Source organism: Lepisosteus oculatus, chromosome 1 (assembly GCF_040954835.1).
Source record: "Lepisosteus oculatus isolate fLepOcu1 chromosome 1, fLepOcu1.hap2, whole genome shotgun sequence".
In the NCBI taxonomy this organism is placed as follows: domain Eukaryota; kingdom Metazoa; phylum Chordata; class Actinopteri; order Semionotiformes; family Lepisosteidae; genus Lepisosteus; species Lepisosteus oculatus.
Genome location: NC_090696.1, coordinates 52,972,809 through 52,991,597, shown reverse-complemented (window position 1 = coordinate 52,991,597; position 18,789 = coordinate 52,972,809). Strand labels below are relative to the sequence as shown.

General features: G+C 38.9%; 1 protein-coding gene across 1 annotated transcript in view; it reads left to right on the top strand.

The window, feature by feature from the left end:
* Positions 1–18,789, top strand: part of LOC102683918 (BEN domain-containing protein 4) — a 72,537-nt gene that overhangs the window by 38,078 nt on the left and 15,670 nt on the right. Inside the window, exon 2 of the mRNA XM_006629884.3 lies at positions 6,481–7,041. Coding sequence (XP_006629947.1) covers positions 6,481–7,041 — 561 coding nt within the window. The remainder of the gene's footprint in view (positions 1–6,480; positions 7,042–18,789) is intronic.

Sequence of the window (18,789 nt, the reverse complement as noted above, 5' to 3'; positions counted from 1 at the left end):
ATGACTACTTAGAATGAATAATACTGCTACTGTGCAATGTAAGGGAAGTTTACTCTTACTAATGAACTACGATTTTTTTTTATTTCTGCTGTTCTTTCAGTTAGCCTTGTTGGTCAGAAGTTGTAACAAAAAATTATTTAAGGATGTGAATTTTGAAAAAAAAAAGTTAAAATAGTGCTGTAGTGATTTTTTTCTAATGGTAATCCCATGCTTGTGCAGTAGATGTTGCACTGCCCCCATTTTATTAGATAACAGCAGTTCAGCATGTCAATTTATCTGTGTTGAACTCTTCAGTTGAACTTGATTTTCCGTTTCCGGTCGAGAGGGAACGCTGGCGCGTTTGGCTGCCGCTCCTCTCACCAGTTTTTATTTTTTATCTACTTATTTATGTTTGTTTGTTTTTTCTTCCTTTTTCTCCTCAGCAACACGGACATCTAATTTATCTATTTTTATTCGCTTCACGTTATCCGCTCCAGGTTACAAATTCACAAATGTGACTTCCACCTGCATCGTGAGTTTGCTCAACTGAAGACCTTCACCACTTGCTACAGCCTTACTCTGGATTTCCTTCCTGTCTTGTTACACCGTCTTGAATCATCAGTCATGTTTCTGAGGTACACTGCACTGCAACTTCTTTAATTAAAACAAAGCTACTTCTTGGTGAAAGACACATTCGATTATTGCCGTTTTACAACCAAGTCGCTACATCCATCGCAGCACAGGACGCCGTTTCTTTAATTCGTCTGCTAGCGGAGTCTCTATCCCTGCCTTTCGGCACACAACTGTAAGTCCATCCCGTACCGGCGCCGACCTCAAAAATCTCCTCTTACTACCGCACCTGGAGCGCACTCCGCTTCCCCCTGCATCCCCGAGACTGGTCACATCAGCGCTACTCAATACCCGCTCCATAAACAACAAGGCTCTTCTTTTATGTGACATCACAAAAAAATTGGAAAAAAAAATCTGTGCTTAACCAAAACCTGGCACAAACAAAATGATGGACTCCTGTTCAACCAACTAGTCCCTCCTGGATATGGTTTGTTTGACCTTCCACGTCTTTCAGGCAGAGGCAGGGGCATCATTGTTATTTACAAACTTTTTTACAGTCTAAGTTCTATTACTATACCTCCTCCCTCTTCTTTTGAGTGTCTTGTTTTAAATGTTTCTATCCCCCAATCTACTATTATTGCCACAGTTTATAGACCACCCAAACCCAGTGAAGCCTTCTTAGGTGAGTTTGCTGATTTCCTCTCATTTTTATGCCTTAAGTTTAAAAGGATCCTTATTCTAGGGGACTTGAATATGCACATCGATTCAAGGTCTTCCAGTCTGGCTAAAGACTTCCTTTCTCTATTGGGATGCTTTAATCTTAATCTGTTTGTACCCCTACACATAACAAAGGACACACCTTAGATTTAATTATTGCAAATGACTCTTTGTCTCCCACTGCTCTCCCCTTGATCTAGGCCCCTGACCACTTAGCCATTCTTTTCAATCTGGAATTACCTGTTTCTAACACTTCCCCCCCACGCTCTGTAAAATTCTGCAACTGGCAATCAATTGATCACCCAAGGTTAGCAAATTCTGTTCTGTCCTCCTTATCTTGTTTCTCTTCCTCTGACCCTTTAGAGGACAAAATACAGTTACTTGATAGTGCTCTTTTATCTACCCTCGACACCTTTGCTCCTTTAAAAACTTGAACCATCTCCTTCTCTCGCCCTGCCCCCTGGTACAATGACTATCTGTGATCCATGAAGGCAGCCTCTCGCAAACTTGAGCATAGGTGGCGTCTTTCTGGCCTAAATGTACATTATCAGGCTTGGAGAGATTACTTATCTGAATATAAGGTTACTATAGAGTCTGCTAGATCCACCTACTTCTCTCACTTCATTGAAAATCACCAAAACAAACCCAGACATCTTTTCTCCACCATCAACAGAGTGCTCAAGCCAAACTGCCCCACCACATTACCTGCCTCATCACAACTATGCAACACATTCTTAGATTTCTTTAGTTCTAAGATTGACAACATCCTGCATCACATTCTCTCCACTATGCATATCATTTCCATACCTCCTCCCTCCTCATCCAACTTCTCTGGTTCCCTTCTCTCCAGCTTCTCTCTTCTTGACTCAGCATCCCTCAATAAACTAGTTACACACATGAAACCAATCACATCTATTTTAGATCCCATTCCCACCACTTTATTCAGTCCTGTTTCTCTTTTCTCTTTCCCATTGTCCTCAATATTATATATGAATCCATGAGCACTGGCATTGTACCAACGGTCCTCAAAACTGCTGCCATTACCCCCGTGCCAAAAAAGCCTAACAAGGCTCTCGACAATCTTAACATTTTTCACCCCATCTCCAACTTACCCTTTCTTGTTAAAATTCTAGAACGTGCTGTCACACTTGGGTTACATAACCACCTCATGACAAACAACCTTTTCGAACCCCTCCAATCTGGCTTCCGTCAACTTCACAGCACAGAAACTGCCCTGGTCAAAGCCACTAACGATCTTCTAATAGCTTCTGATTCTGGTTCTCTTTCTATACTCTTCATTCTTGATCTCAGTGCTGGTTTTGACACTGTTGACCAAAACATCTTACTTTCTCATCTTGGAACTGTTTGGAGTTTCTGACAATGTTCTCAAATGGTTCAAATCTTACCTCACTGATCGCTGTCACTTTGTCTCTCTCAATGGGTACAGGTCTGAAATTTGTCTTGTTAAATCTGGTGTTCCTCAGGGCTCAATACTGGGCCCCTTGCTCTACAGCATTTACGTTTCAACTTGGTCAGCTTTTAAGATCACATGGCCTCAGCTTTCATTTTTATGCTGACAATACTCAAATATACATCCATACCAAACCTGACACTGATTTGACTCTCTATTCTATCTAATTGCATCTCTGACATAAAATTTTGGATGACTCAAAACTTCCTTCATCTTAACTGCGACAAAACCGAAATCATGCTTATTGGCACCCCCCACCAACTTCATAAAGCCAGTTCTGTAACCCTATCTGTAGATGGTTCTGCACAGCACATCCCAGTCGGTGGCCTCCAAATCACCACGTAGATCCTCCATAGCCTCCTGAGACCATCTCCTCACAGTCCTCATGGTCGCAGGTTGGCGCTGGACAATAGGCATGTATAGTGGTGTAAGCAAGGCAAGGTTGTGATCTGATCTGCCAAGGTGGGGAAGGGCTGTGGAACTCTATGCATCCTTAGCATTGGCATATAATAAGTCCAGTGTTTTGTTTTCTCTGGTCGGGCACTTAACAAACTGGTGGAAAGTAAGCAAAGTGGTGGAAATAGATACGTGGTTAAAGTCCCCTGAAATAGCTATAAAAGTGCTAGGGTGCTTTGTTTGTAGCCTGGCTGTGACTGTGTTTATGACGTCACACGCTACCTCTGCATTTGCCGTAGGTGGAATGTAAACAACAACAAAGATGGCGCATGTAAACTCCCGCGGCAGATAGTATGGACGCAGTCCTATGGCTACGAGTTCGATGTTTGGGTTACTCACCTCAGAAATATCGCTAGACAATGCCCTATGCTATCACTAACTGTGGCTGAAAAGCTGATCAACACATTTGTATTCTCTCGAATTGACTACTGTAATGCTCTACTCGCTGGAGTATCTAAATCTACTCTGAACAAACTGCAGTATGTCCAAAATTCAGCAGCCAGAATCCTGACCAGGTCTAGCGGCCAGCAGCCATATCACCCTGCAACTCAAAACTGGCAGCCCACTGGAGCTAAGCAGGTGTGAGCCTGGTCAGTACCTGGATGGGAGACCTCCTGGGAAAAACTAAGGTTGCTGCTGGAAGAGGTGTTATTGGGGCCAGCAGGGGGCGCTCACCCTGTGGTCTTTGTGGGTCCTGATGCCCCAGTATAGTGATGGGCATCCTTCTGATGAGACGTAAAACCAAGGTCCTGACTCTCTGTGGTCATTAAAAATCCCAGGGCGTTTCTTGAAAAGAGTAGGGGTGTAACTGTAACCCTGGTGTCCTGGCCAAATTTCCCATTGGCCCTTACCAATCATGGCCTCCTTATAATCCCCCACTATGAATTGGCTACATTACTCTGCTCTCCTCCCCCACTGATAGCTGATGTGTGATGAGCGTTCTGGCGCACTATGGCTGCCGTCGCATCATCCAGGTGGATGCTGCACATTGGTGGTGGTTCATTCTTCACCCCTCTGCTTTTCTTAGTACCACCATCCATGGTCTCCTCTTTATATTGTAATTGTGTTTTATCTTGTGTATTCTTTTTATTTATTGTTGTTGTCATCCTGTAAAGCGCTTTGAGAAGCTTTAAAGCTTTAAAGGCTCTATATAAAATAACGTTTATTGTTATTATTATAAAATATCAATTAGTATTTGCTTTAAATGTAATATTTCTGTTCTGTGATTTTGGGTGACATTTTGAGCTAGTTTCTTCTGAAAACAAAATCTCACACAAAATAAATCTTAACCATAGATCTTCAACTCAAATTGAAATATAGTATAATAGTAATGATACATAACGAGCATTTTATTTAAAATAGTTTTCGTGGGACAGTCAATTTTTTAAAAGCTTCTTAGAATTACTTCAGGGTTTATGTTTAAAACTGAAAATGAATTCTAAGATGTGTATCCAACAAAATGCAAGCCTTTATTCAGCTAACAAAAAAATGATTAACAAAAAATGATGGTGTTTTAACAAGATATGGTTACAGCTGACCTTAAACATAAGAAACAATCCAGTAAGAATAAACCCATCCATTTTCTTCTTTAATTTGTAATGTACTTTTTTTACCATACTTCAAACATTTTCCAGAAATAGGTATTGCTGATTTCATACTATCACATTGATAATATGGTACTTAAATAATATTGGGTTTTATTTTTTGACAGAACAAAACAGATGCTTTGTATACTGCAGCCCAAAAGGAAGATTTAAAGAGTAGATGTAAACTCCCTTCAGTTTTACACAGTAAAGGGACAAAGCATGACTTTTTACGTCAGAGACTGAGATCATAGTTCAAGTGGAAACCATTCAGGCAGTTGAGGCTTGTTGAACATTCAGAAAGAGGTACGTAAGGTACCCATTGCATGTCTGTGCTATTAATAGCTCAAAGATTAGCTTAGATTCAGTTCTCGGTTTTTAAATGGTTTGCCAACAGTTACTTTGCATTTTTTGTATTTTTGTCTGTTTTCCTAAGGATCTGTGTCCCAACCCCCTGTGTTGTCACATCTTATTTAGACAATGTGAGGAAGCAATAAAAAGTAAACACATTTCTTGTGTATAGAGCAGAATGTATATAATTTAGAACTTGAGCATAATTTCCCTGATATACAACACACTAGAAAAATGTCACTTAGAATATAGTTTAGTTCTACTCACCATTGCACAAAGTATATTATACAGTACCTTTAAAAATATTTCAGAGTATTGTGACGATAGTGTTTACTTGTCTTAGAAGATTGTCATATTTGTAAGTTAACATACAGTAGATACATCTCTTCAGTCTAGAACAAAGGAGATAAAATGAAGATTTTATCCATGTACTGTATTTACTGTAAGATCCAAAGGGCAAAGTCGACACAGAGGGTAAAACAAGGGCAGAGGGTCATAACAGTAACTTAAAAGGAATTCATTTATAACTGAGAATAGGACATGCTGAAACTGTGGTTCTTTTAAAATATTTCTGGACAAAATCTACAAAAAGTACAAAATGAGCATGATTACTTTCTTGTATGTTTTACCTTTCTTATGTTCTCATGCCAACAAATAAAATTAAAGCAATTTATTTGGGTATTTTTTTTAATCCATAATTTAACTAATTTTATCCAGTGGAATTCATTGTGATGACATGTTTCTGCTGCTTAAGTTAATCACTTTCAAAAATGAATGCTATAGGAAATTTTACTGCAACTATTAAAGTGATGTTCCATTTGTCCATCCATCCATTTTCCCACAACTTTACCCAATTCAGGGATGCGGATGAGCCAGATCTAATCCTGGCAAGCCAATTAACTATAGTATGTTTTGGACTATGGAAGGAAATCAGAGCACCCAGATGATTCCCACACATACACATGGAGAACATCTATGCAGATAGCACCTCAGGTGCAGAAGTTAACCCAGGGCCCTAGTTCTGTGAAACAGCAATGCTAACCACTCCACCACCGTGCCACCATGTGCAACACTTGATCACTATAAAAATCTTGAACATGAAGCCAATGTTCTTTGCCAAGTCTCCTTGAAAAAGTTGTTTAAATAAAAACAACTGAATATTCAGAAACTTTCAGTCTCAATTCCAACCACAGCATTACAGATTTGGCAGTGCTTCATCTTGTGTTTAGTGTGATAAAATGTTATTTTCTTTGAATGTAGTTTAGTTTCAGTACCTGTACCTGTATAGGATGTGCCTATAATGAACAAATATGTTTATTTGGTTTAACAGTTTTTTCTTTTATTAATTGACAGAAAACCGCATGATCCTGGATGCCTTTGCCCAGCAGTGCAGTCGGGTTCTGAGCCTCCTCAACAATAGCGGAAAGTTTCTGGATCCCAAACCAGCACATTCAGCAATGTCTCACATCAAACTAGAGGAAGGCTGCTATACAGAAAGGTTAGGACATTGTCAGCTGGGCAAGGGTGTCTCTGGTGATCAAGAGACTCCTGAAAGACTCGACATAGATCTGCAATATGCCCAGAAGAAGCAACAAACCTCTGCATTTCTGCGTGTCTTCACTGAGTCCCTTCAGAGCTACTTGATTGCTGGCAGTCGACCTTCTCTGAGAACTGCTGGGGAATACTGTCATTCCAATGACATGGACCCTCTCTCCACCTCCCCATCTCATACTCTAGGTGGGGGTTGGACATCACCCACACCCTCTGAGTCCCACGGGCACCCATCATCCACACTTCCTGAAGAGGAAGAGGAGGAGGAGGGATGCTGCCCAAGGTGTTTGGAATTGGAACAAGAGGTGCTCTCTCTCCAGCAGGAAAATGAGGAGCTGCGTAGAAAACTGGACAGCATTCCCGGTATTATCACTTGAATTACTTTATTTTTATTCACCTTTCCTATGATTGTGTTCCCATTCACAACTGCATTTCTATTCACTTTGCAATAACAATTGTACTGATTTTAGAATTATCATTAGATTTTTTCATTTAATTGGGAAACCATCAAAGTCATACAGTGATTGATGACAAGTCACTTTCTCTTTTCATCCAGTCAACATTATGAGTGTGAGCTCAAGAGCCACGCTGCAAAGTTTCCACCTGGAATCTCTGGGCTCGATCATTGCTGTAAGATGAGGTAGAGAAGCCCATCTGAACTTCAAAGCCAGCTTTGGTCGACAGTTAAGGTTTACCACAAAGAGTGGTTGATATCTGGAGCAAGGTAGACAAAGTAGGATGTAGTTAAGAATTCCAAGGAGGATTTATATTTCTGAAAATTAATATTGAATCTGAGCAATGTGTAACAGGAGCCTGTCCAGGCTCCTGCAAAGTGTAGTTCAGTACCCTATGCAAATGGTATAATCCGGAAGTAAGTGGAGAAGGACATCTGGGCAAGGTACAGCAAGATAGGATGGTAGACAGACAGGGGGGCGTGACAACGGTGATCCGGTGCTCGAGGGGCATGGCAAGGACAAACAGGTCCAGACAGTCCAAAAGGGGGAATCCAGGGCGCAGTCTAAAGTCGAAAACTGGGGGATTTATCCAAGACAAAACAAACACAGTTAAAATCTGGAATGGGGTCCGGAACAGGGACAGGGAATAAAACCAGGATAATGAGGCCAGGCGCTCCGAGCCCCGGACTCAGAGGGTCAGGATGCCGTGATGAAGGCTATGCCGTCGGGTCTCTCCTGGACCCTGCTGGTAGGCTGGCTTCCAGGCGTCCATCTCTTAATGCTGAGCCAGGAATAGCGAGAGTGCCAGTCTTAAATAATGAGAGACAAACAGAGGGCAGGTGTACATAATCAACTAAAATACAAAAGGGCCAGAGCGCCCTTAAGAGGAGGGATTACGATCGTGACACAATGCATTTTTAAAGGTGTGGCAGTCTAAAAAAAAAGATCAGATATATAAAGCAATTTAATAGGGATGTAAAATTCATTATATCGCAAAAAAAACTGTATGCAATTTTGTTATGGTATTCTAACCTTTTAGAAAGTCCTTAACAAGGCCTATTGCAAAAATCAAAATATGTACTGAATGAGGTACTTGCATTAAATGTTTTTCCTTTGGGAAATTAATAATTACATAGATCTATAATTATACTTGTGTAATACCTGTCTGAATACGCACCTTGATTTCAGCTGATGCCTCTTGGCCTGTTATTTATTTATAACTTATTTGTTACAAGTACCTTAGCAATTAAACCACATCTTCAAATACATCTAATACATCAAAATAACATTTAAGAAAGTAAATATACCATCTTTTGTAAATAAATAGCATGTTAGCAAATATGGAATATTTTTTCTTTATAAATTGTCTAACAGAAGTATTTGGAAGTCACAAAATGGTTTACGAAACTTTGATCACATTAATTATTTTTCCAATAAAAGAAAATAGCAAGGTTTTTTCGAATCCATGTTTCGTACAGGTCCTTTTTAACTATTTACATAAAATGAAAGGTACAACAGATCACCAAATGCCTAATATAAATCTTAGTATGACAAATACAATCAATGCCTGACCCCAACTACAGTACAAGTGCCATAATCTTTTACTATACAAGTATCCTATACATAAGTTCAAATTTAGACAAGATGAAGTAATTTTTACCTATTGTTGCATTTTAACAAGCTGATTTTTATTCTTACTAGCTGGGCTCTACTATGTCGAGATTATTTTTTTCTTGAATCTGCTTAGATGAGGAATTAACTTTTTATATTTTTTACCTTTTAACTTTTTTCTATAAAAAAGCTTGCATATGTTGAGTGCATATGGTACAGGATAGCTTCTAATGTTAATGAATTTGGTAATGACGGTAATGACTGTATTGCACTGTAAATGAGCAGGAGTGTTGTTCTCCTACTTATTGTTTATACAGTGGCTAGTTGCTTTAAGCATTTAAGTGACTTTAGGTAATGTTTTGTGCTGTATTATGGTGATGTTTTAAGTAACATTTTTGAGTTTTGGAACCAATCAGAAATGTATTATTTCAGATTAATTACACAGAAATTGATGTGAATGTATTTTCTATTATACAAGTCTTCACCTTTGAAAAGTTTTCAAGGAATGAATTAAGCTAGTATAACAGGGGATTACTGTACTTTGTTTGAGCTAAGGAGTTCCTAGCACATGGAGATTTTCAACAGCCAAAAACTTTCCAGATTTCAGTACAGTATACAACAGACAGGCCCCACCCAGCTATATACTCATTGCAGACCTGTACATGATTTCCTAGGTTCATCACTCACAATACAATCTAGCTTTTTTACCTATACATACGTATAACTCCATAACACACTCCATATGTACTCTCTTTCATGTTATTCTTTAACACAAAAGCTCAATCTGTTGTGTGTACCCACCCCTGCCAAGGTCCTTCTCTGTCCCTGCAGTGTAGAAAAGCCAGATGTCATCCAATGTTAGAGAGCCAGGATCTGGACAGGAAGCTCCTAGCACTCTCCCTACACCAGCTGTACTTCCTGACTCTGGCCTTTACTGGCCTTTGCTGCACACCAGCAGAGATAGGGACATAAAAATCAGTCCTCCCACCCTTACTACATTAGGGTTGGATCTCCTGCTCTTTTTTTGACATCTGAGTCTCCTCCTTTCTGGTCATACTACTACACATTAACTAAATCGCAGTGGGAAGCCCTTCCAGCTCAATATACACCATGCAATCATTCAAAAACACCACAATCTTCTCACACACTTTTCACATTCTTCACTCATATTCAGGTAAGATTAGACAGGAGAAAGGACTCAAAACTGCCTGAACTGTCTGAACACAAGTACAATGGCAACACCTCCTCAGCGTCTACAGTCAACAACCCTCAGAGACCCAGGCAATGCTTCTCTTTGGGTGTCTCCAAGCACACATTAATTCATCCATAGGCATCTGCAGTCTACAGTAAGTCAGACTGCATTGTGGGTGACTGCAACCTATTCTGCCCATCAAGTTTCTTTTCATCAGACTCTGTCTTAGAGCACCAACCAACGGTATGGACTCCATTCCAACTGCATTTCACGCATCTCCATGGACTTTCCAGCAGACAGCAACAGTGCCCTATCCAGCAGCTTTCCTTGCATATTTGCATTGTTTAGGCCAGCAGCTCCTTTTAGGGAGGATTCAGTCCTAATCCCACAGATTTACTTAGCCCCGCCACTACCCTGGTGAGCACAAAGGAGAGTTCTCCACTGCTGCTTTTAAGAGGGGCTGTTTTTTCTCTCTCTGAAGTCTGAGAGAGCCTATACAGTTCATCTGCATCCCAAGAAACCCAAGAAATCACCTGTAGCTCATCTAGCTATTGATCCCTATAGCTGCGGCTTCCTAAGGCCAGCATCACACTACACGACCTTTCCTAGGATTTTCAGTCATAGCCTTCATTTACATAATCGTAAGAAAATCACAGAGAGTCGCAGCACACGCCCATTACCATAAGTTGTGTAGTGTAACACCCCCATTGACTCAGTCATAGAGCTCTTAACAGCCCCTACGGCTGTCTGTGACGTGCAACAACAAAATCAAACTGGTTTAGTTTCAAACTGGTCACAAGTTGTAGGGGTGGGCTCTTGTATCTGTGACAGTGAACAGCTAATGACTGCTTTCTTGCTCAGTTAGTCCCAGAAAGTACTACACGGACTGTTTATATGAAGTCCAGTGATAAGCAACTACAGTACATTCCGTCCTTGGCTTAAAGGTATAGTCCACTCTGACAGGCTAAAAGAGCTGAATTATTTTAGACTTAAACATAAGAAGACCAGCCATTCCTGAACAAATGTCTTACACTTGTCTTCCACAAGAAAGACTTTGACAAGACCTGAGTCAAGAATCAAAATAATCAATTTGAGGACACTTCTTTACACAAATGGTTATGGGAGTATAGAACAGATTTCCCATGTTGTTGAAGCTGAACTTTACTTCTTCATCAAAAGACTTGATGAGAACCTTGGATCAATCTGTTACCAAAAAATAACGCAAACTAGATAGAGGTCCCCTCTTATTTGGCACTGTTCTTATGTTCTTATGCACCAGATTGTAAAATATTCATATTGAAAATAAATCAATCATACTGTATATTCTGCCATTAGTGTTATAATGCTGTAAAATTATGAAACATAGTATCAATAGTAAAATAGTACCAATACTTAAACATTTTTCGGTGTGTGAAATGTAAGCAATTGGGAGTGTCTGATATAGTGTTTTTTCCCCTATAACTGTTCATCATTAATCAGTCACCTTAATCTTTTATTCTCTTTTATAGATCTCCCTTACTTTATTAATGCATGCTTTGCCTCCCACTGTCCACCAAGGTCACTTTATGAAAAACTCACACTACAATAGTATTATTATTGCATCAGTACCTCCTTGTAAACTAATTTAAGCATGGATGGTCCTGGTCATTACTGGGACAGGAGGACTTTAAGGAAAAACCAGATTGCTGCTGTAAATTGGACAAGTAGGTGGCATTCTCCTCTGTGGACCCACAGTTTACAAACTTGTGATCAGTATGGTGACTGTGGACACTGGTGTGGGAGGTACTGTCTTTCAGATGAGAAAGTAAACAGTGTCATAATACCTTGGATAATCCCATGGTACTGTTTATACAAATAAGGGTTTTAACCACTGTCCTGGATTTCATTCTGCTTTGTGCACACTCAATCTGGCCTCTAACAATTTACCAAGACAAAGGCAAATTCTCACTTAATTGAATATATATCGTATTTAATATCATATATTTGAAGATACATTTAGAGATTTAGAGATGTCTTTTGAGCATTTGAAGATATGTTCAGTATATGAAGTCCATTTAGAGATATTATTAAATCACTTCCTTAATAACTTTGTCGTCTTTTAAAGGTATCTTTAAAACTGTTCATTTACATATATATTTAATTCATTTCCTGATAATTTTAAGATATTTCTAAACTGTTTCCTATGCATATGGAGAAATATTTAAATAAATATTTAAATATTCATTTAACGTTTTACAACTTTTTCCCATATATCTAAATGGGTTCCTTTTTGAGATGTGCTTGAATATTTTCTGTTGTAATGTGGCGCAAAGAGACATAGCTCAGGAAATTAAAAAAAATGTTTTAAATGAATTTGAGAGAAATATTTGCAATAGTTCGATTAATTTTAAATAATTAAATTACATCTAATTTAAGTCAGCTTCAGAATGCTAAAGTCTTATTTGTGAGAATTTCTATGAAAATACTGTACCCACTTACATTCATGAGGCAATATCAAGATCTCTTCAGGACTTCACAATGCAAGTGGAAAACATTGGAAACCTTAGGAAATCCTGAACAACACTGTGTCAATATTGATACTCAGTGCATCAAAGGTACGTTTAACAATGTTAAAATTGTTAAGCATTTTTTAATGCTTAACACTGTAATGTTCAAAAGATGTTCACATTAAGTATAGCTAAAACATGCTTTTCATGGTATATACAGTATTTTTGTGTTTGCAGATTTTTATGTTGTAATGACCGCAGGGTTCGGTACGGAATGGAACAGGCATACAGTAGGACTCATGAAAAGGGGTTGAACAACACATTTATTAACCAGAACCGGGGAATGGTACACACACAGGGACAGGGGTTACAGAGCTACACCGACACTAACACAGACGCGGAAGGGAAGAGGCTGCCTCACAGCCCTCACCCCCTTATATACAGTCCGGTTCCCCCAAGTCCTGCCCCTCAGTCTCTGTTCCCAGCCTGCCTTGCGTGTGCATGACCAAAGGGGATGGAGCAGCCATTAAGTGCCCCACGTGGGCGCTACAATATTATTTTATAGAAATGTTAATTTTAATATGCATATATCAATTTAATTCATTGCTTTTTTAGATTGAGGATAATACGCAATTCTTTTTATATTTTCCTTTATGAGTTAGGTTGATTTTTTTGTTTCAGGACAGTTTGGCTTGCGCAGAATAACAATTTTTAGTAATCAGCTTCAGGTTTACATGTCTCAAGGATACACTGTACTGCTAAGAAGATTGCTGAACATCGGTGTTATATGTTTTTAAGCCATTTTAAGAAAATCTGTCCAAAAACAAATTCAGTAATATCATTGACACTATTGATATTGATATTTATGTCCACATCTTCTTCTTCTTTTCATTATCCAAATGCAGGTGCTGTGGCAAACCAATTATTTCAAATGTAGTTCCCTACATTCCTATTCCTACATTCCTATGTGTACTTTTGTTTTGATCCATACAGAATATCTAACCTACAGTACATTTGTGCAGTCTTACAGATGCAGCCATTCAAAGTACGCGGCACAGACACATACCGCGGGTAATTGGCTATGGCCTCACGCATCGTGACACAAAATACCGCGGTACGTGATTGGTTGACCGACAGGGGCACTCGTGGTGCGTTGGTCGGTCATAGAAAGATTTAAATGTCTTTACTGTGCATGTTTTAGTATTGAATATTTATATGGAATTTTACCACTGAAGGGAAATCTTAGTAGCTGAGCATAAAAAAATTAAGAGCATACTGTAACGCGTGTGAAGGCCATAAACAATATTAATTTTGGAACATAAACATACAGTATATGGCTGGTCTCAGTACTTTAAAGAAAAAATACACACCAGTATTCCATTTCTCCGTAAACATTTTAAGCATTGAAGTCTTTAACATGATACCAGAGTCAACAAGCATACTTTCAGAATTTGATTAAAAGGGAATATAATATGGAATCGCGTATCTAAAGAAATTAATAACGATATAATTATATTCATGTACCACAACACAAGAATAGTACACGCTGTACAATGTCTGTTGATACTGTTTCTGTAGGGCTTTTTCAACACTCCTCATGCGAGCTTGCCAGTGGCGTATTGGGTTAGGTTATACATCACACGTTGGGTGTTTGAATCCAGCCAGAGCCATGACTTTTTTTTAACAAACATTTCTTTGAAAAAATAAAACTTTTCCCTGGGTCAGAGATTAAATAAGACCTCACTCGCACCAAACAAATTTATATTTCTAAATATCACAACATGATCGAATTTAAGTCATTTTAATAACAACGAATAGTCACCTACAGTATGCGTTACAATATAAACATTTATATTGATTTAAATCGCGTTTTGATTTAAATCGCAAAGTGTGTTTAAATATATGTTTTTTTATTCACAATCAGACAAATGCAACATAAATTGATATCTTTGTCTTTTAAGTATCTTAATAAACTTTCAGCATAGCTTTCTCCCCGTTTAGATTTATTTTTTTTGGGATCAAACGTGGAAAGATTAAATTGTAATCGTTTTTATTTTTTAAATACATTTTAGAAAAGTGTAATCTATACTAAAAGCTGTACACCACCTGCTATAAAGATACATATTGTAATACTTTTGGGTTCAGATAGGACGGACACAAGAACTCAGACTTGTGGAGTTAAAGCAAGTTAAAGCCTTTATTTTTCTTCTCCGTCACCACCTGCCAGCCCAGCTCTCCCGCAAGGAACTATTTACAAGGCACAGTTGTCAGTATGCTTTTTTTACAAGGATACCTGGCACAGTTGTCAGTATGCTTTTTGTTTTGTTTCTTTTTCATAAATACAACAGTAGTACCTGATGTCTCAGTGGCTTTCAAAATTAAATTATGCATGCAAACCTGTGAACTGAGAAATGGAATACTGGTGTGTATTTTTTCTTTAAAGTACAGAGACCAGCCATATACTGTATGTTTATGTTCCAAAATTAATATTGTTTATGGCCTTCACACACGTTACAGTATGCTCCTATTCTTTTTATGCTCAGCTACTAAGATTTCCTTTCAGTGGTAAAATTCCATATAAATATTCAATACTTAAACGGGCACAGTTAAGACATTAAATATACATATACATACTGTATACAGTACAGTTTGCATACAGTAATATGTTTATGTTCCTAAATCAATCTCTTTTATGAGCATGTGAAAGGCATGGGAATCGGAGATTCTCAAAAATTACTGTACTTTGCATGATTGGAAACAAATGCGTGATTGCGAAATGCTGTGGTGTTACTTTTACAAAGACGGTCAATGAAAAAAAGAATGTGGACCAGGGCAATACTTTGAGTTTACAGCTTGTCCAAGGTCATTCATTATTAATACTATTAGTAATATCTTCGTTAAAGACTTTGATGGCGACAGCTCAAACATGAGAGGTTGAGCTTTATTAGCTCCACCTCGCGGAAATTCCGGATACTACTATTTTACTTGCGGTACAATGTGCTTTATATGAGGTACTATACGAAAATGTATGGTAACTCGCGGTAGGCTGCGTCAAGCGCACCGCAAAATAATGCGGTATCGCCTGCTCGTTTTGAATGGCTGCATCTGTATATATTGTAAATCTCACATTGTTAGAATGTACTTTTTAGAGGGATCCCACCTATTGTAAATTTTCTTGTGAATTCTTGTGTGAGAGAATGTTACAAAAAAATCATGTTTGAATGTTTGTACTATGTGTTAAATAAATAGATAAATAAACTTCTGAACAGGGTACTTAAGTTTTTTTATTAACAAAAGCTCAAAATGAGTCACACAAATATTGAAACATTGTTTGCAGTGATATAATTTTCAAGTATCTATTCTATAGCAAAATAAACAGTATTAAGCACATAAAATGAGTTATACTGTTATTGTTTTATACTTGTACTCAAATGTATAAAATACTGAGTTTTAAGTATTTTACCCAAAGAAGGCTCCACAGCCAAAACGTTGTGGTTATTTTTTGGTAACAGATTGATCCAAGGTTCTCATCAAGTCTTTTGATGAAGAAGTAAAGTTCAGCTTCAACAACATGGGAAATCTGTTCTATACTCCCATAACCATTTGTGTAAAGAAGTGTCCTCAAATTGATGATTTTGATTCTTGACTCAGGTCTTGTCAAAGTCTTTCTTGTGGAAGACAAGTGTAGGACATTTGTTCAGGAATGGCTGGTCTTCTTATGTTTAAGTCTAAAATAATTCAGCTCTTTTAGCCTGTCAGAGTGGACTATACCTTTAAGCCAAGGACGGAATGTACTGTAGTTGCTTATCACTGGACTTCATATAAACAGTCCGTGTAGTACTTTCTGGGACTAACTGAGCAAGAAAGCAGTCATTAGCTGTTCACTGTCACAGATACAAGAGCCCACCCCTACAACTTGTGACCAGTTTGAAACTAAACCAGTTTGATTTTGTTGTTGCACGTCACAGACAGCCGTAGGGGCTGTTAAGAGCTCTATGACTGAGTCAATGGGGGTGTTACACTACACAACTTATGGTAATGGGCGTGTGCTGCGACTCTCTGTGATTTTCTTACGATTATGTAAATGAAGGCTATGACTGAAAATCCTAGGAAAGGTTGTGTAGTGTGATGCTGGCCTTAGGAAGCCGCAGCTATAGGGATCAATAGCTAGATGAGCTACAGGTGATTTCTTGGGTTTCTTGGGATGCAGATGAACTGTATAGGCTCTCTCAGACTTCAGAGAGAGAAAAAACAGCCCCTCTTAAAAGCAGCAGTGGAGAACTCTCCTTTGTGCTCACCAGGGTAGTGGCGGGGCTAAGTAAATCTGTGGGATTAGGACTGAATCCTCCCTAAAAGGAGCTGCTGGCCTAAACAATGCAAATATGCAAGGAAAGCTGCTGGATAGGGCACTGTTGCTGTCTGCTGGAAAGTCCATGGAGATGCGTGAAATGCAGTTGGAATGGAGTCCATACCGTTGGTTGGTGCTCTAAGACAGAGTCTGATGAAAAGAAACTTGATGGGCAGAATAGGTTGCAGTCACCCACAATGCAGTCTGACTTACTGTAGACTGCAGATGCCTATGGATGAATTAATGTGTGCTTGGAGACACCCAAAGAGAAGCATTGCCTGGGTCTCTGAGGGTTGTTGACTGTAGACGCTGAGGAGGTGTTGCCATTGTACTTGTGTTCAGACAGTTCAGGCAGTTTTGAGACCTTTCTCCTGTCTAATCTTACCTGAATATGAGTGAAGAATGTGAAAAGTGTGTGAGAAGATTGTGGTGTTTTTGAATGATTGCATGGTGTATATTGAGCTGGAAGGGCTTCCCACTGCGATTTAGTTAATGTGTAGTAGTATGACCAGAAAGGAGGAGACTCAGATGTCAAAAAAAGAGCAGGAGATCCAACCCTAATGTAGTAAGGGTGGGAGGACTGTTTTTTATGTCCCTATCTCTGCTGGTGTGCAGCAAAGGCCAGTAAAGGCCAGAGTCAGGAAGTACAGCTGGTGTAGGGAGAGTGCTAGGAGCTTCCTGTCCAGATCCTGGCTCTCTAACATTGGATGACATCTGGCTTTTCTACACTGCAGGGACAGAGAAGGACCTTGGCAGGGGTGGGTACACACAACAGGTTGAGCTTTTGTGTTAAAGAATAACATGAAAGAGAGTACATATGGAGTGTGTTATGGAGTTATACGTATGTATAGGTAAAAAAGCTAGAGTGTATTGTGAGTGATGAACCTAGGAAATCATGTACAGGTCTGCAATGAGTATATAGCTGGGTGGGGCCTGTCTGTTGTACACTGTACTGAAATCTGGAAAGTTTTTGGCTGTTGAAAATCTCCATGTGTTAGGAACTCCTTAGCTCAAACAAAGTACAGTAATCCCTTGTTATACTAGCTTAATTCATTCCTTGAAAACTTTTCAAAGGTGAAGACTTGTATAATAGAAAATAAATTCACATCAATTTCTGTGTAATTAATCTGAAATAATACATTTCTGATTGGTTCCAAAACTCAAAAATGTTACTTAAAACATCACCATAATACAGCACAAAACATTACCTAAAGTCACTTAAAGTGCTTAAAGCAACTAGCCACTGTATAAACAATAAGTAGGAGAACAACACTCCTGCTCATTTACAGTGCAATACAGTCATTACCGTCATTACCAAATTCATTAACTTTATTTTATAAAGCGCCTTTAAAGGTGGCTTCTCAAAGCGCTTTACAGGATGACAATAACAATAAATAAAAAGAATACACAAGATAAAACACAATTACAATATACAGAGGAGAAATGGATGGTGGTACTAAGAAAAGCAGAGGGGTGAAGAATGGAACCAGTTAAGTAAAGGCTTTTCTGAAGAAGAGAGTTTTGAGTCTGGACTTGAAGGAGTTTAGAGAAGGTGACTCTCTGATATGCTTGGGGAGAGAGTTCCAGAGCTTGGGGGCCTAACAGGAGAAGGCCCTTTCACCCATACAATGTAGACGGCTTGGGGGACAGTAAGGAGAGCAGAAATAGAAGAGCGAAGGTTGCGAGGTGGGGAGTAGGGCGAAAATAGTTCATATAGGTACTGAGGTGCCAAGCCATGCAGAGCCTTATAGGTGAGCATGAGGATTTTAAAGTCTACACGGAATTTGACCGGAAGCCAGTGCAAAGACTCCATTATAGGAGTAATGTGAACACTTGCACTAGGCCTGGTCAGGATTCTGGCTGCTGAATTTTGGACATACTGCAGTTTGTCAGAGTAGATTTAGATACCCCAGTGAGTAGAGCATTACAGTAGTCAATTCGAGAGAATACAAATGTGTTGATCAGCTTTTCAGCCACAGTTAATGATAGCATAGGGCGTAGTCTAGCGATATTTCTGAG